Genomic DNA, 26,165 nt, shown 5'->3' with positions numbered 1-26,165 from the left:
AATAAAATTTATTCTATATCATGATACAACACTCAGTAGAAAATAAATTCTCAATTATACAATTCTTGTAACGTCAAACAAAAAAATATATGAAAAAAAATCAAAATCAAAGTTTGACGTTATAGGGCTAAATATTGAAAACTCTCCCTAGTGCTCCTACCTTCTACAATTATTGTATCATGTTCTATATGTAAGAAAATACTAGGTTTTTGTTTTTGAAAATATACGATATTTCTTGTATTTCAAAAATAATAAAGCAATGTAAGATTTATTTTGTTTTACAAAAAATGTAAGGCCGCACTTAAAAAACTAACGTCTTACTTTTGTTTCTGTCCAAAATAAGTAAGTACATACACACATATTTTGTGAAATTAATTTAAAAAAAAAGTAAAAATATTCAACATGATCAATGATAATGAAAATTGCGCATAAAATGAATACCGACATGATGAGTATTGAACTAAAATAAAAACTTAAATTAGAAATATGTTTAGAAAATCACAATAGAAATGGGCGTTTAGAAAAGAAATAATGGTGAGATTTGTTTGCATGATTATTATCAATCTTAGAACTAGACTTAACAATTATAAATTTTGATCTCAAAACGAGCAATAATTAATAATAAAGAACTTATATTAAAATACTTTATCTTATTAATTTGTGGTTTGTTAAATTATGAAAAAATAATACAACTTCATGCAGCAGTTACGGAGAAGTTTTGTTTACATTATGGACGTATTGAATAGGTTGGTTGGTTTTTCAATCATGTTTCTAAGTAATTTTGTCATGAAACATACTAGTAATTGGTGAGGGGAAGCCAGCTCTCATATGTTTTTAGTTTCAGTAATTTTATAGCAGTTGTTCGTTAAAACGTAATTGTAATACTACATAATACAACATATAAAAAAGTAAATTCAGTTCTTCTTAGCTCAATTCAATGATTATGCTGATGTTGAGCAAATAAGTTCAAATCATGCTGTGTAACATATCCGGAAATAACGCCGGGTTTTGCAACATCGCCATCGCCTCTAGCAACACAATCAGCAATAATTTCAGGTGGATTTATGTTTGAGGCCTCATGTAGCTGTTGTTGTTGTTGATGGTGATTTATTTCACTTTGTGGTGCTAAGGATGTGTGCAAATTTAATTTAGTTAGACTCTCTAGGGTAGTATAGCCACCACCATTGAATTGTGGCATATTTTCTCCAACTGGCTCCGAAGTATTTGTAGTAGGCGATTTATTATTAAACAAATTTTGCAAATCTTGCTGCAATACATAGCCACCAGTGGTGGGGACAAAGTTAGTTGGTTGTTGGCTATTTGCTTTTGCAAGGGCATTACTTAAATTTTGAACAGTTATATAACCACTTGTAGCAGCCGGTATTGTTGGTAATTGCGAACTGTCGTCATCATCATCATCCCGATTGTTGAACGTTTGCCATGGCTGTAACAATGATTGTTTAATATAGCCGTTGTTATTTGGAAATATTGCAAGTGGTGATCGCTCCATATCCAAGTTGTTGCATTCAGATCCTTCTGTACTTTCAACCAAAGAATCTGCCGAAGTTGAAGCCGAATTTAGACTTTCTTTTAACTGCCCTTTCTCATACTCCTCGGCACCTTCATTGCACGGAACATTTACTTCTGAAATATTTGCAGTTTCTAAACTGCAACCCAATATGTGTTCGTTAAGGGCATCACCACTATTATTAACGCCCCCACCACCACCTAAATAGCCTGAATCGTTGCCCAGAGAGGCCAACAAATGGTGATGTTCATTGCGAAAGTTGAAATCATGCATGCGGGCTACATTTATCCATTGATCTTCAACTATTCTTGTATCTTTGATAGAATGACTACCACCGCCAAAATTACCGGGAAATCCACCTCCGGCCTCCTTAGTAAAGTACGTTTCCAGACCAGCTGGGAGGGTACAATTAATATTCGCCATTTTATTATATTTCTTACGTGCCATATACAAGGCTGCCATAACACCCAACGACATGGCAACCACGACCAAAGCAATTGTTGTTATTTCACTCATAGGACTTGGTGAACACAAATTGATTGCGGTAGTTTGCCAATCTGATTTGTATAACACATACATCGAATCATTCATATATTTGTTCATGTGCTCAGTGTATTCGAGAGACTTTGAAGCTGTTGCCATACATTCCAAGTCGTCGTACTCATTATAAATGTCATCTCGGATTTGAGAACTATATACATTCAATGTTTGTTTGTCGGTACGCGGTGCTGCATTTACGGCTCGTACATCAACTTTGGTTTTGTATTTGGCTCCTATACAGGTATAACTAAACGAACAAGCAGTGGCTCCCATAATAATACTAGTACGGTGTCTTAATATGTTATCATTTTCAAGTTCTGTCACTCGAACTTCGTAAAAGTCAATAGAACCACGAGGTATTACGGGTTTGTTCCACTGCATGATATTGTTTACATTGTTATTAGGCCCAATACCGGGTGGTGTTGGAACTGTAAATAAATAATAGAGCAAAAATATATATTAAATATCTACATACCGTGTCATTGATAACAATAAGAATTCAGTTATTTTTTTTTGGCATTAAAATTAATTTTGTTTACAAAATATAAAAAGGTTTAACTTGTGAGCAATTGTTTTATTAAAATATTGATTTTTGCTTCTCTACCATGTTGTAGGTTCATCGCGTTTGGGCGTGTTCCACAGCGGAAACAGTTTTCGCGCTTAGGTTTTGTCGTTGCATTACACTTGATGCATATACATACAAATGTATATGTATTTGAAAGATAAGTATTTAAAGATATTGGAAGTTCTACTGTTTTCAACTGCATATTTCTCTACAATGCTTCGAACTATGGATTTTTACTTAAATTTTTGAAGAATGCTGACACAAATGCTTTGATTGAACGAACGGTACCAGCAAGAGAGAGTAAAAACTCTCATCAAATGTTTTGCCATTGTCAAAGTAGTAAGGAATCACAATGGATGGAAAGACTTTAGAACCACAAAAGTAGTCTTTTATTTAGATGATTTTTACAAATAATGTGGACTAAGGCTGTAGTGTAAATAAGATTCCTAAGCAAATAATGCCAAGTGTCTTTCCAAATTTCTCTAAATTTAACATATTTTATTAAATATATGTAGGTGTCATAAAGGAAACAAACAATATTAGTTTCCAAACTTGTATCTTAACTCTGACTTTTAAAATGGTATCTTTTAGGATAATCCATTTCAAAAAAGACAGCAGTTAAATTTGACATATCCGATTTCAATAAAATTTATAAATCAAAACATTTTTGATTCTGTAAGAGTTTGTATTGACTCCAGACTCTTTCCAGGTGGAAAAATATGACTTCTGGAAAACTATAAAAACATAATAATTTTACAAAAGTGTACATATATTATTGTCCAGAACTTTTTAACTACACAACAAGTAGAAATAAAATTTTGAATTTATTTTGAAGACAATAAAAATAGGTTATTAATATATAGTATCCCAGTGAAAAATATTGGAAGACATACATACATTACAAACGACATCTTAATCAAATCTAAAGTTGCTAATACATATTTTTGGTTTTGTGAAATAACATAATAAATAACATCTCTGATCCAATTTTATATAAAGGCATATAACCTAAAAACCTAACCTTTTCAAATTCTTAAATAGAAATTAATTTTGTTTGGTTTTATGAAAAGATGTTTCTTCTGACACTTACCACCAATTGCAGTTACGAAATGGACATCATTGCTCGTTTCAGACCTTTCAACCGTCTCCGCCAACACATACACTTTGTATGCTGTAAAACTTTCCAAATTCTTCAGATGATACGTTAATGTTGAAGCATTCACTTCAATTTGATCATTATTTAGCATTATGATGTATTTGCGTATTTTACCATTCGGATAAGTGGGTTCAAACCATCTAATTGTTGCACTGATGTTGGTTATACCTTCAACGCGCAATTGTCGGGGTGGCGAGGGAGCACCCTCTAAAGTACGAACAATTTGAGGATCACTTGGCTTCCCTTTTTTAGTGCGCCAGAACATAAACATCGTTACTTTATACATGGTGAATGGCTTTAATTCTTTTATAAAATACTTTTTATCATACTTGTCGGCTACTTTTGAAATGGCCTTATTACGCAGACATGTAGCATTTTCGGCGGTAACATTATTTGCAACTTCACAATATGTTATATTAAAGCCGTCTAAAATAGAGGGACACACGCGTTCAACACTCCACTGAACCTTAATTGAATTTGCTGATACTACTAATTCAGGATCCATTTTAACTAAATCAATATTAACTATATCCATGGAGCAGTCGGTCCAGTGAAGACCAGTATTGAACTTGTTATAGTTGGCAGAAACTGCCAAGTTAAGATTACGTTCTTCCGAAGCATTCTGTGCTTGTGTAGTGAAGTTCAGCTGTTCAGCAGGTATTTGTTGAAAATTCATTGATTCCTATTAAAACACAATAAATAAAATTATTATTTTTATAAATTTTTTCCACAGTAGAATAACTTACTTTGCATTCGCTGCGCAATGCTCTTTTGGTGTAACACCAATATACCGTAAAGCTTGCAAGTCCCGTTAAATGTTTAGGTTTTAGCCATGTCAAGGTGTATGTCAGATTATTACCATGGTAAACATTGTGTATAGCTTGAGGGGTAAAATCTTTCGGATTTCGTTGATTTGTCGGATAAATAATTAAACGACTGGCCTCCTCAGACTCACCTATGTGATTTTTACTTCGTATTTCAAATTCATAATATAAATCTTTTTGCCACAAAAACTTGGCGAGATTTTTTTCTTGGTGCCACGGCTTTAAATCTCTGCAAAAATAAAATTCATCATAAAAAAATATTTAATTTAAAAGTTTTTGAAAACTATCAAATATAGCTATGTACAGCGACCTACAGATTATTTGATGCATGTAATATTTTTTTAAAAAAAACGAAAATGGGCCAATGTTTATTGAATTTATCAAAAATAATTTATATAAAATCATGACACAACAATTACACTCTGCTACAAAATGACACTTTTTGTCAGAACTTGAAAAGCGTCCTAATGGAGGTTGTAGGCCTAGGTGAGGACATACTAAAACCCTCAAAATTTTGAGTTATTTTGAAAAACTCTATATTTGTTGGAGCAAAAGGGTCCTATCTATGAGCTGCTGAAATCTGGTCAGACCATCACATGGAACCTGTACCGAACGCAAATGATTCATTTGAAGCGAGCATTTGCCGAAAAACACCCAGAATATGCGGCCAGACAAGAAACCGTAATACACCCGTAATGTACAAATGTTTCAAAACAAAAGCTAACAAATTGAAAAAATCCCGCATTTTTAAGTCATACATCCATCCAATAATTCTTAAAAATTGATTTAATGTGTATCGTACATACATACATATCGTTACCTTAATATAGAAAGGCTCGTGTAATTATGACAAATGAGCGGACCATTTATCGAAATAAAGGAAAATATGGGCTTACAAAAAAAACACGAGTTAAGGATTTTCTATATTAAGGTAACGATATGTAGATATGAAGGATATATCGTCACCTTAAATACGAACGAACGTAACTACATTTTTAGTTTTTTTACAGGTGAGGCAATTTTTTGCCGTTTGAATTTCTTTAATAATTTCCTTGATAAACAAAATAACCATAATCAATCAAAAACTCGATTTTGAATTGTTTTGTAGTTACGTCCGTTTGCATTTAAGGTGACGCTATGGTGAATTGTGCTGTATATATACAGTAAATTTTAAGGTTTTTAAATTCTTGGAATTTCTATTATGCACATAGTATGTATGTATGCATATGTGTATTTAGATTTCACATTTTTATGAGCATTTTCTAGAATTAATTTTATTGAATTTTCTTTTGTGACAATTTTTATAATTTATTCTACATGTTTGTTATTATTTATTAATTTTAGCTACTTACATATACAACGTAGAAAGAAATATCGCCCCCTTAATAAAACAATAGTGTATAATTTGTTTGCCATTTCGAAATAATTGAGTTTAAAATTTCTGTGTTAGTAGACATCTAGAACGAAAGTAATATTTCAATTGATCTTTTGACCCACTTTGTGGAAGTACAACAATATAAAATAGTGTATACGCTTATTGTTTTATTGAGGGGACGATATCAAGTATTTGAAAGAAGTTTTAAAAAATTGTACACTTACTATTTGTGTTTATATTGTTTTGACTGAAACTGTTTAGTTTGTTCTAAGGTTTGAGATTAGAGTACATATTCAAAAACAGAAAATAGATTTATAACTACTGTATCGGTTATCTGACTGCTTCTATGATTTTAGATTCAAACTCTCTACCAAATATGTAATTGTGCTGAATTGATAATTAAAATATTACTTACGTCACTTTGCCATTAGGTTGTAGTGATGTTATTGCATATGTAAAATTGTCGCCATTATATTCGTGTGGCATTAGTTCCTCCCAATATACTGTAATGAGAGTTTCCGACGAGTCAATATAAAAACTGCCTGGCTGAACTCGTGGTGGACGCTCTGGTCGACGGGCTGCCGTTCGAAATGTATACACAAACTGTTCACTCCAAGTGGCATTTGGATTTCTGACACGAACACGTATCATCAATTTGTAGTGCCAATATGCATAAGGTAAATTATGCAGACGCAAGCGCAACTCATTGTGCTCTCGTACGGGTGCCTCACACTGCATAATTGTCGAGTTTTCTGGTTGCAATAGAATTTCCCATTGCAATCCTTTTGAACGATATTTTTCCCAAGTTGCCATTTGCCATGACACTTTAATGCTGTCCACCGTGAGACTTTCAACACGCATATTCTCGCCCGGTTTGTCGGGTATCATTATTTCGAAATTGTTTATATCGAAACGCTGAATTAGTGGTTGTTCGTGCGGTTTGACAAGAGCATTGCTAGACTCTATTATAAAATGGTACATTTCCTGATAACGGTCACTTAGCGATGTATTGCAAACAACTAGATTTCGATCATCGTAATTGCAATGAGGCTGATAAATGTAACTGGCGAAATCGTTAAAGTACGAAACATTGTATGTGGTCAGTATGGGATTTGGTGGTTTGGTGAAATTGCAAATCATATGATCGAAATCGTAACTACGACATGAAAAGTCTTTGACTGGCCTAGGTCGGGAACCCACGAAAACTTTTGTCTCCATTATGGCATCAGGACCACATTTGCATCGATATTCTGTCTGCTGTTCACTGGCATTACGTACCGTGTATATAATGGTAGTACCATTTACCGTTCTGATATTCTCTCGCGGTAACTCTTCATTTGTCCGGCCAATAACGAAATACAAACAGGTTGAATTTTTTCCCGGAAACGTTTTTGGGTTCATATAACATGTTATATTAAAATCAGTTGCGATAGCTGCCTCTACAGTGATGGGAAATGTCTCACCTGGATGATTATACATTCTATTCGCACTTGCTGACACTGGTCTATTGCCAGATAACAGGCCAGTTGCCAGTAAAAATACGAATATAAACATTATGTACTCATTAATGTTATTAGTCATTTCTGTATTTATTTATATTTAAGTGTTTTTATCACGTTTTGTTGTTATTTATGTATAAAATACTTTTATCCGAAGCCTTTTGGCCCATTAAAGTCCTTTACGCAGCCCCTATAAAGTGGCTTTTCTTTATGTATGTGTTGAGTTTGAATTTGTTTTTCCAGGAAATCCGTTTAATTTTAGTGTGTTGTTTTTCTTGGAATTTGAATTTTTACTACCAAGTATTTTTACAAATATCTACCCAAATGTTGGTTCTTTTCTTAGTTTTTCGCTCAAATATTATATTATAAGCAGTTATTTGTTGATTTTATTAAAAATTTATTAGTTTTTATGTTTAATGTTGCATTTTAATGAAGCACTTAAATTTTCAAAATTCTTGGAAATTTGTATTTGGTAGTTTCATTGTTGTTGTTTTCTAACCATTCGCTGCTGCTACTGCTGTGTTTTTATAACATGCGAGTTGTATGAAAGATGTGATTCGACTGTTGCCACACTGCAACACTCTAGTATATTAGTATAAATTGAGATGCCAGATAATTTACATATATTAGAATGTCGGCCATATGATTTGTAGCATGATAATCGTCAAAATAAAAATTCTCGCCATGACTAGAGTTATCCCTAAAATACCGTTATACTACAAAGAAGTTATTAATACAGTGGCGGTCAGCTATTTAGTGACAAATATTTAATTTTTTTATCGACAGAATTTTAAGTGCGATAGTGTCGATAGCAGAACCAAGCCGTCTTATCTTTTTCGGCGGCGGCTTATCGGCTTAACGCCGAGTTTTTACCGGTTTAAATATATTTTGGGCTGCGCAGACTTTAATGAAAATTTGTTTTTTTAATTAGCATGTATTGCTTTTATATAGCAATGCCTATTTTTTACTATTTTATAAAACGGAATTGTTTTCAATATATAATTCGGTTGTATACCGAAATTTAGAGACATTTATCAGAGGAAATTTCTATATTAAATCCTGCATATTAATACGTTTGAAAAATAAAACAATCATTCAAAATCATTCGGTATATCCAGAAATCATCTTAAAAAATATATTTCTACAATGTTTAATAAGATATTTATAGACGGCAATACAGAGCATTAACAATTTTCAAATTTAAAATATTATTGAAATCATTTGGTATGTCAAGACAGCTGTTTTTTTATTTTTGTAATAGTGAATGCTTTAGGGTTGCCATCATATGAAAAAAAGTAAAAAAAAACTAAATTTACACGTCAATAGAGGGGCTGCAGTGACTATATACGTATACAGTCAGGCGGCACTAAAGGCTCTGGAATGTCATTTAATACTCTCCAACCTAGTGGAGGACTGTAGGAGAGCTCTAGAGGAGCTATTGGTACACTATTCAGTAAGATTGTGTTGGGGACCAGGGCACTGTGACATACAGGGAAATAAGGTAGCAGATGAACTGGGAAACTGACTAGACATGGTTCTGATTTAGATCATGATACTAGGAAACGGGAGGTTAAACCGACTATACAAAACAATCCTGGAACAGTAGGTCAGATTGCAAAGTGTCCAGGGCCTTATGGCCAAAACTGAATGCAAACGCGACTGGAACACTGATAGAGTTGGATAAGTATAATCTCAGGATTCTAGTAGGATTGATAACCGGTCATTGCTCAATTGGAGCCTTTAAGGGTAAATGGGATAATGGCACACAAGACTTTTGTAGAGTGTGTGGAGATGCAGAGGAGCTAAAGACAGTAGAGCACATTATGTGGAACTGCCCTAGGTTACAGGGTCACAGACTTAGATGGCTAGGAAATAGATTTCTGGACGAACTTGGTAGTGTTGCTGGCTGCAAACTGAGCAACATACTAGGTTTCATTAAGGGAATAGGGTGGTTATTTAAGGGACGTTCTACGGCGATTCCAAATCCGTAAAAAGACCTCTATTTCTTTCTTTCTCTTTTTAACAGGCGGTGTTTGGACTCTTCTCTTATTATAAAGCTATCATTGTCTATATCTATTGAAGGGAATCACAATGTACCTCAATGTCTCCGATTGGAAGTGCACATAGTGTACACCAGTGGTGGCCAACGAGAGATTGCTTAAAATGCATATGTAGTAGTGAAAAAATATAGGAGTACACAAATGGAAATGCGTGAAAAAATTGTATTAAATTGTTTTTGTTTTGAGTTTAATTTGTGTTTTTACTCAGAGCATTAGTATTGTGTATGTATTAGTGAGAATAACATAACTACCCCGGGGTAGTGTTTGGCCACCAACGGTGTACACCCCTTCCTAACCTAACCCTCAAGTTAGCAATAATTGCTCAAGCAATGGATTGCTACAAATGGCAATTGTCGTCTACACAATGCAAATTTTATGAACGCAATTCAATTTGACAATTGCGGCAATAAATTTAGCTACGTGGAGATATAGAATGACAAAATTGTTGGCGCTTTTGCTCAGACAACTTTTGCTCAGACAACAAAGAAAACACAACAAATTAATATGTGAGCGATCGTGTTTAAACATGTTTTTTTGAAAAATAAGCATTAAATACATATGTATGAACGTAGCATTAGAAAATGACGAGATGATTAAGCAGTTTTTACTAATTAGTGATTTTTGAAAATAGCTTTTATTTCTGCCCAAAAAAAATTTACATTGGATTTGTTCACGAAAAGCCCTTTTAACACCATCTGACTGTTTGTTGGAAAGTCCGGTAACACTAAGTTGTAAATATTTGTGACTGCTGCACTTTTTTTATTTACTATACAATTATTACAATTTTCAACAGTCTTTATTGTTTTACACATGCAAACAAATTAAAAATGAATCCAAAAACGGTTAATTCCATGCGAAATCTGTGCAGAACGTGTATGACCCGATTTTCCAAAACACAAAGGGAAAGTGCCATTAATAATAAGCAGAGCATTCATGAAGTACCAACTGGATGCAAAGAAGATGCCAGCTTAATGGAACTACTTCAACTGGTACAGCCTCAAATAAAAGTGGAAATCAGTGACAATCTTCCTACGCTAATGTGTACAGATTGTATAAAGAAATTATTAATGACCCATGAATTTATAGAGATGTACAAAAATGTCGATAAACAATTCCGTAATATGTTGAAGCAAGTTGAATCCACCAACAGTAAACGTAATGTAAAGGCGTCAAAGGAATCCATAGAAATTATTGAGTTAAACGATCAAACCGAAGAGGCGATAGAAAAAGAAGATAATATCTATGAATTAACCAAGTATGAAATAGAAGTTGAAGAAATAAATATTGAAGAGCTGGATAAAGAGGAAGTGAATGTAAGTGATTGGCCAGAATTTGATGATGAACCGTTGCATGACATATCAGAAGCTGAAGATAAGGAATATTTCACGAATCCCTATAGTGATGAAGAATCGGAAGAAAAAGAGTTGTATTTCACAAATCCTTATAGTGATGCCAGTGATAATGAATGGACACCTAATGAAAATTGGTAGGTACATATTTGTAATAATTAATTGGTGGAACAAAAAGTTTTTGAAGCTCGACACCGAGTATATGAGCAAATCTGTGCATATATAAAGTGATTTCCCTGGGAGACATGACTAATTATGGGGCGATTGTCATAAAATTAGGCGACATGACTTCTAAAGGTAGGGTCACACATGACAAATATTTGATGAAAAAGCCTTAACCACTAAATAAATTACAGTTCAATTCTTTTATATATTTCAAAAACTTATTTTACTTAGGATGATTCAAAACAAAAAATTTAGTTTTATTGATGACTTGTAAGAGTAAACACGTAAAACATATTTGTGCTAAAAAAAAGTGGTTACGTTTGAGCAAATATTTGCAATATATGGCCCTACCTTAAGGCTTTCAATTCAATATGTTTTTCTACCATGGTCACTGTACTAAGAAACACATTTAACTTTTCTTGATCTGCATGTAGACTTATTATGTCATACCTATCCGGCAGAACACAGTTTGTTACCACTTAAGTCTGGTGTTCCGCAGGGGTCGGTCTTGTGCCCGTTTTTATTCTTACATTATTTTAATGGTCTGTCTGGAGCTATTGGTTCTAGTATATGCACACCGTTTCTGTTTGCAGGTGACATTTTTCTCCAGTTTTCCACAAATCATTCTTTTCCTGACGTTTTAGGGTCCAATATAAATTTTAGCCTTAGTAAAGTTGTTGAATGGTTAAGAGAGAACTCACTTTCTGTTAATTCATCTAAGTCTAAGACCAAGTTGATTGGTCCAAGAGGAATCCAATTACCCAATTTGTACGTGTTTATCTGCAATTTTGGTATCGAGTTCGTTTGTCAACATAAGTGTCTTGGAGTCGTAATTGACAGTCATTTTAATTTTGAAACGCATTTTGATCTACTGTATCGAAGAATTACTTGCATTTTCTACATAGAATTTATTCGAGTGAAATCAAGAGGAGCATAGTGCACTCATTAATGATGCCTCATATTTTTTATGGCTTTGAAGCATTTTCTGGTGCTACTGCTAGTAATTTGAAAATATTAGAACGGACTGTGAATTCTACTGCCAGGTTTGTCTTCAATATGCGACGTCGGGAACATGTCTCTGAATTTGTTAAGTGTTTTTTTGAGTTGCTACTTTAACCAGTTTGTAAGTTTTCGTAACTTAGTTTTCTTCTATCGTATTATAAAAAGAGGCATACCAAATCATTTATGCAAAAAGTTTATTTTTTCTCGGTCTACTAGAAACAAACAAATACTTATACCTAAAATTACTATTTGAAAGGTCTTTCGTTGTCAGAGTTGCAAGGTCTTGGAACTGTCTTCCGCATGAGTTACGTACATATATTTACCCACAGCAATAATGTATTTCGTCTCAAGCTTTTGAGATCTTTTCATTAATTTCCATATTTTACAAAAGAAATTAAGTGTTACCATATCCGGACGATTGCCTCTTTTTAATTACAATTAAATTCAATTATAAATGGCTGGGGATCCCTTAAATAATTATGATATTATAAATATTCTTAAAAAAAATTGAAATATACATAATTTAAAATGTTGTTTTATTATTTAAAAAAAAAGCTTTTTGTTTTGAACTTTTATGAACTTGAACTTTTATTTTTTACTGGACAAAAAATGTCCAGTAAAAAATATCATGTTCTCTATCTACGAACTGTCACTTTAAACACTCTCGTGCTCTCTCGTTACAAGTTTTTAAAAGTAAACGAACGGAATCCCGTAACTTCCAGTGATAATTTGTACAAATTATCAAGTACGCGAACACAACTAATATCTATGGCATAAAAATAAATAGTTTAAGTTGGAGTTTGCTTAAAAAAGTGTGTACTTTTAAAGTGTTAACTATTATTTTGCTATATTTTACACTAATCAAAATCCAAAAAACTAAAAAAGTAAAAACAAAAAAATTTTTCTATAACTTTTTGTTTAATATTGTTTACTGTTAATTTTTATACCCTTCAGCTTCGTGAGAAGGGTATATATAAGTTTGTCATTCCGTTTGTAATTTCTACATTTTTCATTTCCGACCCTATAAAGTATATATATTCTGGATCCTTATAGATAGCGGAGTCGATTAAGCCATGTCCGTCTGTCTGTCTGTCTGTCTGTCTGTCTGTCTGTCTGTCTGTCTGTCTGTCTGTCTGTCTGTCTGTCTGTCCGTATGTCTGTCTGTCTGTTGAAATCAGTTTTCTGAAGACCCCAGATATCTTCGGGATCCAAATCTTCAATAATTCTGTCAGACATGCTTTCGAGAATTTTGCTATTTAAAATCAGCAAAATCGGTCCACAAATGGCTGAGATATGAGGAAAAAACCAAGACAACCTCGATTTTTTACCTATTTTTTTACCTATGTATATCTGGATTACTAAGACATTAATATAGACAATATGGATATCTAATAATAGATATTTCAAAGACATTTGCAACGACGTATATAAGACCATAGTAAGTTGGACCCACAATGGGTCAAAATCGGGAATAAATTTTTAACCCGAATTTTTTAAAAAAAAAAAAAAATTGAAAAAACAAAAAAAAAATTTTAAAATTTAAAAAAAAAAATTTTAAATTTAAAAAAAAAAATTCTAAATTTAAAAAAAAAAAATTTTAAAAAAAAAATTTTAAATTAAAAAAAAAAAATTAAAATAACAATCGAAAATTTTTTTTTTCAAAAAATTAAAAAAACTGGAAAAAAACTAAATTTTGTTTACCTAAAAATATTTAAAATTTTGAAGTATAATTTGGTGAAGGGTATATAAGATTCGGCACAGCCGAATATAGCACTCTTACTTGTTTTATCTTATGTTGTATTATTAGCCGTTATCTTAAATAAATCACGTTAAAAACTGACAGATTGCATAAATGAAATCAAAATAATTTAATTTTATTAAAATGCAAAATCCTATAATATAAAAATTTTAAGGTACAGTAGAGGCTCGCAAATTAGAACCGCTTTATTTCTGAGGCAATTCTATTTTTTTTGTAACTGGTGGCGAACCATTTTTTTTGCTGGGTTGTTGTGCATGTTCAAAACATTTTTTGTGACAGAGAAGTGTTACCTTGTATTTTTTTTTATCATGGTTTAATGCAAGGCGTATTTAACAAGGTGACAGCAGTGGCGAATTGAAATAAATACAGGCGAATTCACTTATTTTTTATATATAGAGTTTGACATACGTACGTACGGGCGAATATTTTTTATATATGCAGTTTGACATTTGTGCGAGCTATTTCTATAATCAGCTGTGCTGCCGATGGCACCTTATTAAATGCACCTTGGTTTAATGCAGTCATGTTCACGCCATACAACAATTGTTTGAAAAATTTACACACATTTGTTATGCTCTTTTAAAAACTTTTGTTCATTCATCGCTGAGAATGCGAAGAAACCACATGTGGCGGACTATCGCAATTTTTTTTCAGAAATTTATTAAGCATTGTTGTTGGTTGTCAGTGTAGCCAGATGTAGGGATTTGTCCCCAATTTTGGGATTTCAAGATTTTTTTGGGGGCAGAATTTCGTGGGGAGGGATTTGGGGATTTTAACAGAATTTGGGGATTTACATCCATTTTTGGGGATTTTACATTTTTAGACATTAGCGGTATTCACAATGTAGAGTACTTGGCCTAGTAATAAAGCAGAAGAGCTATTTATTGACAAACATTTCAATTTCTAATCTATTTGGTTTTATATTTTGTTTAAATACCTAATCATATTTTATTTCTTTCATTTCTTCAGAATTTGATGAAAAACACAAAAATTTTAGATTTTTCGTTTCCAGGACACTACTTTGATAATAAAAAAATTAAAAAAGGATTTCATCAAAAGTTCACAGATATTAAATTGTTTTAAATTCTTGCTAAACACAGAAAGCTGAATCATTCTCTAGGAGCCAATTTTTGACTTCGTATTTAAATGTTAATTACACTGTGCGAAAGTGAAAAAAATTTCAGAAACATCAAGTTATCAATGATGTTCGTCAACTTATCGTCGACCTGTAACTTAAGCTGGCCACACACGGTTGATTTGTGATTATGATTTGTTCGTGTTCGACATCTTGTTACTTGTTAATGGGGATGTGCGCGATAAAAATCACAAGTAATTGAAAATTTTCAATCACAAATCAGGCGAACAAATCATTCCGTGTGGGCCAGCTTTAGTCAGTTTTTGTCCGAATTTATATTTTTCAACGGGTTTGGAAAGAAAACTGATTACGTTTTAAAATACCGTGCATCTTTTGATACATTTGTTAGTTATACGTATTGTTTTTGTTAAGAATATCTAAAAAAAAAAACAAAATTTGATTTTAATAGCATTTCAATACTTATTTTGATATGAAAGCTTATACCAATGCATTGATATACATTTTTATTGCAATATATAAAGAAAATTTAGTTCTTAACATGTCTTCTGTATATGTATATGAAAACTATTTGTGTTGAATTTTATTTGAGTTTGAAATATTTTTAAGAAATCTATACTCATTAAAATGATTTTCGGAAGTGGGCAGGTTCGGCATATATAAAACTTATTTTTGCTGAATTTGTTTTTTATATCTATATAACTAAGATATTTATGACAGCTTAACTATTTTCAGATAGGGCAATCGTAAGGGGGCTATGAGAAATGATGTACCCATTCTAATCAAATTCAATAGGTTTCGTCCTTGGGGTAATACAAGAGCTTGTACCAAATTATCTTTGAAATTGCGACCTGTAGTTTGATTACAAGGTTTACATGGACGGACGGACATCGCAAAATCGACTCAGAAAGTGATCCAGAACAGATTGGTATACTTTAGGGTGGGTGTTGGGACAATATTTTTGCACTTTGCAAACATCAGCTCTAACTCAATATACCCTTCCCACTATGGTGGTACAGTTTTTAATTTACATGGTATTTGTTGGAACTTTTTTCGAAAAAGTTTAATAACTTTTGCAAATATAAACCGATTTCGACAAGTAATGTTTATTTCTATATATTCTATTGTCTGTAAAACACTGTGTAAAAAAATAGGTTTTCATAGAAAAAAATTAAAATAACTTTGTTGAATTTGAAAAACGACGAAAAAAATATGCAAAATGTGTGAGTTAGACGTACTAAAGTACTACTTAAAACAGTTTTTTCAAAATAACTCATAATTTTGAGGAAGTTTCAAAATCTTTGAAAACGGTTTTAGTATTCCCTCACCTAGGCCTACAACCACCATTGGGTCGCTTTTCAAGTTCTGACAAAAAGTTTTATTTTGTAGCAGAGTGTTATATTTAAGTTCTATTTTAATACGACAATGAGTTTTTCAGTGCTTTTTTTAAATTATACTTAAATGAATTCCACTTCCGATGCGGTGAAATTATGGCTTATTTTGTCCATTTTTTACAAAATATACTTTCTTTTTCTGGAATAAAAAATGGAATATTATAAAGCTCTTGATTTCTCAAGGAGTTATAAAAACTAATTCATACAAAAATCGGATAAACATCAAGAATTCTTTGGCAGGTTTCAAAGTAAAATGACATCTTCCAAACAACTTGTTCCAAAATCGATGAATCAACATTTTGAAAACTGACAATGAGGTAAATAGATGTAAAAATGCTTGTCGTATGTTATTATGCCAGATTGAAACTTTAGTTTGTTAAACTCAACATAGTAAAATTTAGTATTAACAATATAATTTAATTTTTTTTATGGTGACAAAATTGGGGATTTCAATTTTGAAATGGGGATTTTTTGGGGACATCGACTTTCAGATTGGGGACATAAGGTAAATTTTGTCTGGCAACACTGTTGGTTGTTTTTGTTTGAAGCATAGCTAACACACGCGTTTCAATTACAATTGAACACAATAAAACAAAGTCAAAAATAAATACAAAATTTAAGAGAATTTCGGACTTACAATGTATATTTTTTCATTTCCTTAAAATTTAAATTACATTCATTTAATAAATTGGTTTTATTTGACAAAAATTCTAAATCTAAACTTTCTTCATTTTGTTATTATTTTAAGTGTTTGACCAAAGACTATAAATATATAAAGATGTTGCACTGCCATACATTGTACTGCCAGTGCCAAATTTGTCGATGGCAGTACGGCTACTGCCACTTATTGTACTCAGAGAACTTATTATACTCTGAGAACGTATTATTCTCATCTCTCAGCAATTCATTCTTATATGCGTGCATACGTGTGTGCATGTATGTAACATATTTTGCCACATCAAAAACAAACTAAAAGAAGTCTTGTTTTCACAAAAGTTATGTGCAAATAACCTGTGGAAAACAAATGTTACCGTTTGTGTTATTGTAGGGTAAGAATACGTGTTTTATTGTTGTAGAAATGAAACTATATCGATTCGCACCGAAATAAAAAACCTTTATTATATACATTTTTAGAATTACATATTTAGAGAGAAACAAAACTAGCAAATTATGAAAATAAACACTTAATTATTACATTACAATAATTAAATACCATAATTAAATGTTAAAATTTAGTAGTAATTTTTAAGCATTATTTTAAAACAAATTTTGCTGCAAATTATAGCAGTAGCCACTTCAACATGTGCATTTATAAAAAAGCTTGACAGTTACTTTGACTGTTTAAACAGCAGGCACTTCAACGACTCCAACCCCCTGAAACGCGGCTTAAAGTTCAATAGCACAACTTGGCAAGTACTTCAAGAGCTGATTACCTACATGAAACAGGTTGAATATGACGGTAATAAAATATTTTCAATCAACGGTCTAATTCAAACAACGAGTGCTATTTTATCTTTGTCGGAAGAACTTTTTGAAGAAAATTCAAATTTAATCTGCATTTTAACGAGCCATTTTAACCAAGATCCTATAGAAAACTTGTTTTCATATATACGTGCCAAAGGTGGACACTGCAAAAATCCATCGGTTCATGAATTTAATATGGCAGTAGCTAAGTTATTATCTTTAAAAATGACTCATTTTAGCACCTCATCAAATTGTGCAAACGACGATGCAATGTTTTTACCTATAGAGATTCAAACAATTTTAGAAGATACTGAAAGGACTGGAAGTATATCAGAAAGTATCCATACCCCTGAAATAGATGTCGCAGATATATACGATGAAAATAAATAATGTTTTAATGAAGACGCCGATTGTTTTACCTCCAACAATGTGCCAATAGAACTAACATCAAGTCGATATTTTGTTGGTTACATAGCTCAACGAATATCTTGCGTTAAATGTCGTGTGGATATAATTAAACCAGCGCAAATTTTGTCATATCCGTCAGAAATGTTTGTTCATGCAAAAAATTATACAAAAGATTCCGACTTTGGAAGTTTGTGCGCTCCATCTGACTTATTTTTTGAAGTTTGTAAAATTCAAATAAAAGTCTTCGAAAAAATATTTTTAAAAAATAAAGCTATAAAAAACATAAAAACATTTGTTGTTGAGCAATGCGTAAGTTGCACCAAAAATACAATTTATTCCTTTTGGAGATGCTTAATTTACTAGTTCTTATTTTACTTCGGAAGCATTCCACATGGGAAACATACAAATACAAATTATCCAGTATAGAAAAAGTTAAAATTTTGAAACATTGAACTGATAAATAAATTTAATAATTACTATACAAAAAAAATCATGTTATTACAACTTCATTCTATACAAAAATAGAGACATAAGTTCATAATTGAACTGTCTATAAAATTGCATATGGTAAGTACATATATACATAATTGAATAGTCTAAAACATAACATTATAATTCGGTGCGAATAGATAAAGTTTTATTTCTACAACAATAAAACACGTATTCTTACCCTACAATTACACAATCGGTAACATTTGCTTTTCCGCAGGTTATTTGCTCATAAATTGTATAGAAACAAAACTTCTTTTAGTTTTTGATATTTTTAACCTGAATGTGTTTTCACAAAATAAAAACAAAAACAATGTACACATATGCTTATAGGAATGTACCATGTACATGTGTATGTGCTTTTTGTTCTCTGTAATTCTCTCAGTAAACATGAGAGTGAGCACGATGATTTAGCTTCCCTGTTACCTAGCCCCCTCATCCTTAAAAAGCACAAAATTTTGTAAATTTTAAATACACTGTGTGCAACATCTTTATATATTTATAGTCTTTGGTTTGACATTATGTTTGCTGGGTAGCTCTCTCACCAATACATCTTCATTTTTATTTTTGAACATCACTGGTTTAATGTATTGCAAACACTGATTCTAATTTCTGAACGTTCGAATTGCTGAAAGCTCTAATTTGTGAGCGTCTACTGTATTTCCAAATATAAAATATTAGAGTGTTGATATCTAAATATTCATAATAAAATTGCGCGATAAAACAGAATACTTTTTGTCGCACTCAGTTCGAATAGGTAATGAAACCGTCAAATTTTTATTTTGAATTTATTATTTGAATAGTGCTTAAAAATAGCATTCATCTGATATATAATATGGTGCAATTTACACTTGGGCCTTTTGAAAATAAATAAAAAATGTATGTAGACCAGAATAGAAAGTCCCTGCGCCCGGTCATTACAGAAAATATGCGCACAAGGTTTACATTGATAATCAACCAAACTCAAAAATTGAATATTATTAACATTAAAAGCTTATAAAAGTATTAATACTCATAAAATAGCTGTGCATAAAATTAGGTAGCATAATTTGTGTATATATGGAACATATTTGTTCATAGCAGCAGATTTCAGTAATATGGTAATAGAAAATAAACAAAAGAAAATGTCAAAATGTTCGAGGTTTTGAAAGAGGGACAATATATACAATTGGCATTCTCTCACTCTGCAAACCACAACAATTGAAAAATTGTTGTAGAAAATTACCATACGGTTCGATATTACTTTTTTGACAACTGTCATTTGTTGCATATCTGTAATAATCTAAAGGAGCCAGAAAAATAATCTGTGATATTTGTGTTAAATCGACCATCGTTAAATCGACTCAGAAATTGAGGGGGTACATTGATTTTGTCATTCCATTTGTAACCCATCGAATTTGAGTCCTTATAAAATTCTAAGACGATCTAGCTGTGTATCTTTGTCTGCTGAAGGCACGTTATTGCCTAGAGGAAACAAACAATTAAAAAATATGTATGTATGTATATCAATTTAGTTTCATAAATATATATGTATATTACTACTATAATAATTAAGAAAATAATTTGTGACAAATATGTTGAACCAGGTTAAATCCATAAGACTTCCTTTTATCACCAGTATCCCGTTGTTTATGTACATACTTTTTTATATTGTTATTGCAAAAAAGCCTAAATAAATGTAAGTTGATACAAATTTACAAACTAAACAGATTTTATTTTACCATTCACTATTTAGTTAGCAGTTATTTATATAATATATACATACATATCTATCATTGCAGCCAAAAGGGCACCACTACAAAGTCCATTACGAAAAGACGAAAATCGAACAATGATATAAATGATGACACCACAATAGATATTCCTTCTAATAAAAAACCTAAAAAAAAGATTTCGAAAAGAAGAGATAAAATTCCGGAACAAATTCAGTTGCCTGTAGAAAATAAAGACAGCAGTTTTCCATGTCTGGAGTGTGAAACAGTTTTTGATAATGAACAACTTCGGCTAGAGCATATGCGATTCCATCGAATCGGAAAAATGTGTAAAAGAAAGTACACGAAGAAATCAGACAAACCATCAACAAATCAAATCAACCATATGGGCTATGAATGTAATCTTTGTAGCAAAGGTAGTCTATTGGATAAGTATTTATAGTAAAATTGCAATATGTATATAGTGATAATGTCTATTAAATTTTAATTAACTACATATATGTATCTATATCAATTCAATTTTACTTTCACTTTCTTTGATAGTTTTTTCGAAAAACACATCATATAAGATTCACATGCGTGTACATACAGGTAAAATCTAAACAATATTGATTATTTTTAATTATATTTCACAATTGGCATTTGTTTTATTTTCAGGTGAGGCACCGTACCTGTGCATTGAGTGTGGAAAAGGTTTTAAAGTTCTGGGCAGTTTAAATACACACATGTTAAGACACAAAGGCGAGAAAAATGTTCAATGTCCACATTGTCCAAAAAAGTTTGTGTGCTCAAGTGGTTTATATGGTCATATGATGGTACATACGAAAGAGAAGCCATTTGTGTGTGATATTTGTGGGGCTGCCTTTCATATGGCTTATATGTTGAGAAAACATAATCTTTATCATAACGGTATTAAAAACTATCCATGTGAATATTGTGATATGAGATTTGTTACTGCAGAGAAATGTCGTCGACATATGCGCACACACACGGGAGAAAAACCCTATCGTTGCAAATATTGCGAGAGAGCTTTTGCTCAAAGTAATGATTGTATTAAGCATTTGCGACAACATCTGGGCGATAATGTCTATCAGTGTGAACTATGCCCGCTAAGATTTCCATTGGCCAGAGATTTGCGAGTACATTTCGCCACTCATAAAGATGATGATGAAGAAACTCGTGCCCGTTATCTACAGGCTCGGTTAGATGAAGAGCAAAACTTGCGAGATAAATTGGGGGTTAAGGAAACTTGAACAATATAATTAATTTTAGTTTTTAATGTAATATAATTAAAATGTGTGGAAAAAAATTCGCCTATCTTTCAAAATAAAAGGAAAATCTTTCTTTGTAATTGATAATGAATACTCATCGAATTTTTTTTAAAAAAATGTGGTACAAGTGTATTTCAACCTTTGAAATTTAATTTTTTTATACAAAGAAAACATTTTTGGCAAATAAAATATGTATTGTTCAATTAATAACTATCCCATAGTACAAAAGTCCTGAAAATTCAAGCACTTGAACATTTTGTTGGAATTTGACTTGAATACAAATGTAAGGTTTATTTTATGTAAGGTTTATTATAAGGTTATTCATTTTAAAAGAAGGGAAAATTACACACTGATTTTTTTACACTTTTACACAACAAAACCATGAACAAAATACCACAAAAAAATACAACTTTTTTTTAAATTTTTTTCTTGTGTTTGTTTTTGTAATTTTCCATTTTTTTGAAATGAATTCCCCAGGATGCACCAAGTAATGTAAAATCAACAACACAGCTGATTTTTATTTATCTCAAAATAGATAAATAAAAATCAGCTGTGCTTGACTTTTGTCCAACTGAATTTATTTTGAAAAATTAATAAATTTTATTTTCAAAGAAAATCATGGAATACTTTTTTGAAAAATATGACAAAAAATGTTTTTTTTTTGAGTTTTTGCAAAGATACAAATATTTCAATTTGAAATAAAATTTTTATTTATGAATATTTTTTAACAAAATTTTACAGTAATATAGATTTTTCGATTTAAAATGAAAAACTGAACACCAATTTTTAAATTTGTAATCAGGAATTCCGCAATTCCCAAAAAAGTGTTGAAAAATCCCAAAAATTGGATTTTTTAGTTTTTAGGCTATTATATCCATACCAGTGGCGGGGTTATCGGAACCCTTTACAAAATAATTAAGAACATATTGGGCCATGTAAAATGGGTTACTATATTTTGATATAGAGTATGCGATTTGAGAATTTTTGCACTAAAGTTGAATTTTACATAAAAAATAGGCGTTCTTTGAATGGACCTGGTCCCCTCGGTATTAAAAATTTTAAATTTTTTTTTAATTTAAAACATTCGATGTAAAGTTAGCTTTTTAAAAAGTACAAATTCTTTATACATCCTTTTAGAAATTTTTTAGATTACTTAAAAAGAAAAATCGCCTTTTTAAAATTCAAATGCATGTAACTTTGGACTCAGTCACGATTTTTAAACAATTCTTTCTATATTTCATACATAAATTTATTGTTAGTCCAACAAAATAAAAATGGAGAAAATCGGGAAATATTTGGATCCGCTGTTATCAAAAAACTGGAGTAGGGTGGGTAAAAATGATGAAAATTTAATTTTCAAATGCGAATATCTCCTAAGTTATAAGAGATAATTGATAGCTACGACGAGGTTTTTTGTAGTGCTCGACGAGGAGATTCTATATGTGTGATCGTTTTGAAATCGGAACAGCCGAAGAAATAGGATCGTTTTAAAAATTGAACATACCCGAGGTGTGCTACTTTGGGGAACCACTGTGCGTTGTTCTTTTTCAAATATAATTTAAATTTAAGGGCCGTTTTTTAGTTAATATTGTTACGTTTTAACCTTTTTAAAACGTTGGTTTATTTCCTTTAAATAAACCGGATACTTTTGATTGCAAATAAAAGCCGTTTAGTAGTTTAAAAATTGTAACAACTCTTTATTTATTTAAAATGTACAACAACCACAGAATTAAATAGTCACTCAATGTTTTTTATACACGTTTATAAATTCTCAGAAATACAGACACTTTATAATGTACACGAATTCAATTGAAAAATACAGCACACTTTAAGGCACTCAGTTGATGTTTATTCGAATAGCGTCTCTGATAAACTGACTAACGACTGCAACCTCTGCCATTATAAATAACACTGCCATCTGCACTCTAGATTTCTCTTTAACTGTCTAGAGGTTTCTAATACATACGCCATCTGTGGTGTACTTTCTACAATGTTCTTTAACTGAATATTCGAATTCGAATATACGGTCACAGCAAACAGCGTTGCCAACTTACGATCAATGGTCAACTGAAAGCTTTTATTCAATGTTAATAATGCCCACAGATATGTTACAGTTTGCTATTACAGCACTGTTATTTGAAAGCATTAGGCAACTTTTAAATCAGCCGTTAAAATCGTTATATTTGAATTCAAGTACAATTTCGTAACACTGCCCCCCGCTTAAGCCTGTTCGTCCCGAATAGGCATAGATTCACTTCTCCCATAGGCAGCTAGTCGTTCTAGATGTACGACCTTCATTTTAGATCTCGGGATCTTTTCTTTCTGTATTCTGTACACCACGTCGTTTAATTTCTTAATCACCTTGTATGGTCCATCCCAATGGGTTTGTAGTTTGGGAGACAGTCCTTTCTTGCGTTGTGGGTTATACAGCAGTACAAGTTGGCCTTCATTAAATTCTTCAGAATTCGCTGCTCGATCGTATCTGGCTTTCATTTTGTCGCTGGTCATTTTTATTCGTCTGCGAATTCGTGAAGTTCGTTAAGGTCATCTTGCTCTTGGGAAGTGTTTTCATTATTTGATGAGGGCTTAATACCAAATCCTAAATCACCAGGCAACTTCAGTTCTGTCCCGAAGACAATTTTTGCAGGTGTTGGAGAGGTCGAGTCATGAACAGCTGACCTGTATGCCAATAGAAATTTTGGTATGTATTCATCCCAGTCCTTCTGGTGTGCACTGACCACTTTTCTTAAATATTCCTCCAGGGTGCGATTGAATCTTTCTTATTCCGTATAAATCGCACATTTCCTTGAATACGGCGGATTCAAAGTTTTTACCCTGATCCGAGTGCAACTCCAGTGGAACACCATAGCGACACACCCAGTTGTTTACAAATACGCTTATAAACGTTTTAGCTTCCTGATTGGGTATTGCCATTTGCTAAAATAATCTAAACTAAAACATAACGGTTTCCAGCATCACTGACATTCTAGCGGATTGCGATGGATGTAGCAGGCCCATCCATCGCAATCCGCTCGAATGGCGCACCTGAGTTATACTGCTGAAGTTGTCCACGACTTCTTCTTACTGGGCCCTTCGCTGCTATGCATTGTGGACAATTGGCTACCCAATCGGCTACTGCTTGCTGACAACCCACCCAATAAAAACGTTGTTTTAGCTTCTCTAAGGTTTTTGTCACACCAAGATGACCACCACTGGTACCGTCATGAAACTCTTTCATTACTTCGTTTATTTTAGAGGATGGTACAACAATTAGATTTGTCACTGTTTTACCGTCAGCGCTTTCCCATATGCGGTATAAGCAGCCATTTAACAATTGTAGACTATTCCATAGGGCCCAATATGATTTCATCAGTGGACTTTCGGCCGATATTTCATTGCGGGCTGGCCTTCTTTTGCCGATATTATTTTTGATAGTATGGGGTCATTTCTCTGCAATACAGACCAATCTGCACTGGATTTATATGCATTAGTCGAACGTCAATGACACATTCCTTTTCCTCGGCTTTTGCGCAATGCTTGCATTCCAGGTTGCAAGGCCGTCTTGAGAGCGCATCCGCATTGCCGTGTTTCAAACCCTTCCGGTGTTCGATGCTAAAGTCATAGCTCTGAAGCCGCTCAATCCAACGAGCCAATTGCCCTTCAGGTTGTTTAAATTGCAACAACCACCTGAGGGCAGAATGATCGGTTCTCAGTTGGAAGTGCTGACCATACAAATACTTGTTGAAATGCTTCACACACTCTAATACTGCCAGGAGTTCACGTCGCGTTACGCAGTAATTTCTCTCAGGCTTGGAAAGTATTCGGCTGTAGTAGCCTATGATCTTTTCCGTCCCGTTGATCACCTGCGAAAGCACACCGCCTATTCCATATCCACTCGCATCGCTGTCTAGCACAAACTTCGCCCCTGGGATGGGATATGTAAAAATTGGTGCTGTACACAACAATTCCTTTAACTGAAGGAATGCCTGTTCTTGAGATTCACTCCACAGGAACGCTCGCGACTTCTGCGTTAGCTCATGTAGGCTTGCGGCAACACTGGCAAAATTTGGTACAAATCGTCGGTAGTACGTGCAAAGGCCTAGAAAACTGCGAAATTCGTGAAGATTTCTCGGACGAGGCCAGTCCTTTATGGCTCGTATTTTATCCTCATCTGTTGATATGCCGTTGCTGTTACGCGATGCCCTAAATACTTAACTTCTTTCTGGAACAATGCACATTTCCTTACGCTAAGATTTAGTCCAGTCGCAGCTATTCGGTTAAGGACTTCTTCAAGGTTTTTCAAGTGTTCATCGAAAGACTTCCCCATGACAATTATGTCATCGAAGTACACCAAGCATGTCTTCCAGTGAAGTCCTTTCAAGACATGTTCCATTAAACGCTCGAATGTGGCTGGAGCATTGCAGAGTCCAAAGGGCATCACATTAAACTGCCATAATCCATCACTAGCACTAAACGCAGTTTTCTCTTTGTCTTTTTCTGCAATATCTACCT

General features: G+C 32.6%; 2 protein-coding genes across 2 annotated transcripts; one reads left to right on the top strand and one right to left on the bottom strand.

Moving 5' to 3' along the window:
* Nucleotides 1-206: 206 nt before the first annotated feature.
* Nucleotides 207-8,031, bottom strand: dome (domeless). The gene is made up of 4 exons (XM_065508432.1): nt 6,404-8,031; nt 4,536-4,842; nt 3,724-4,471; nt 207-2,496 (listed from the first exon to the last, which is right to left on the bottom strand). Exons 1-4 carry the CDS (start codon nt 7,567-7,569, stop codon nt 935-937), a joined length of 3,783 nt encoding a protein of 1,260 aa, XP_065364504.1. The 5' UTR covers nt 7,570-8,031; the 3' UTR covers nt 207-934.
* A 2,253-nt stretch (nt 8,032-10,284) lies between these two features.
* On the top strand, nt 10,285-21,744 carry LOC135958074 (zinc finger protein 660-like). The gene is made up of 4 exons (XM_065508938.1): nt 10,285-11,033; nt 20,452-20,798; nt 20,926-20,973; nt 21,040-21,744. Exons 1-4 carry the CDS (start codon nt 10,375-10,377, stop codon nt 21,633-21,635), a joined length of 1,650 nt encoding a protein of 549 aa, XP_065365010.1. The 5' UTR covers nt 10,285-10,374; the 3' UTR covers nt 21,636-21,744.
* The last annotated feature ends 4,421 nt before the right edge of the window (nt 21,745-26,165 follow it).

Source organism: Calliphora vicina, chromosome 4, assembly GCF_958450345.1.
Source record: "Calliphora vicina chromosome 4, idCalVici1.1, whole genome shotgun sequence".
NCBI lineage: Eukaryota > Metazoa > Arthropoda > Insecta > Diptera > Calliphoridae > Calliphora > Calliphora vicina.
This window is presented reverse-complemented; position numbering and strand designations above follow the sequence as displayed.

Coding starts and splice junctions, on each gene's coding strand:
- dome (XM_065508432.1), bottom strand. CDS start 7,569: ATGACTAATAACATTAATGAGTACATAATGTTTATATTCGTATTTTTA. Junction 4,472..4,535: donor CATTGCGCAGCGAATGCAAA/GTAAGTTATTCT, acceptor GTGTTTTAATAG/GAATCAATGAATTTTCAACA. Junction 2,497..3,723: donor TTTCGTAACTGCAATTGGTG/GTAAGTGTCAGA, acceptor ATTTATTTACAG/TTCCAACACCACCCGGTATT.
- LOC135958074 (XM_065508938.1), top strand. CDS start 10,375: ATGAATCCAAAAACGGTTAATTCCATGCGAAATCTGTGCAGAACGTGT. Junction 11,034..20,451: donor TGGACACCTAATGAAAATTG/GTAGGTACATAT, acceptor CTATCATTGCAG/CCAAAAGGGCACCACTACAA. Junction 20,799..20,925: donor ATGTAATCTTTGTAGCAAAG/GTAGTCTATTGG, acceptor TTTCTTTGATAG/TTTTTTCGAAAAACACATCA.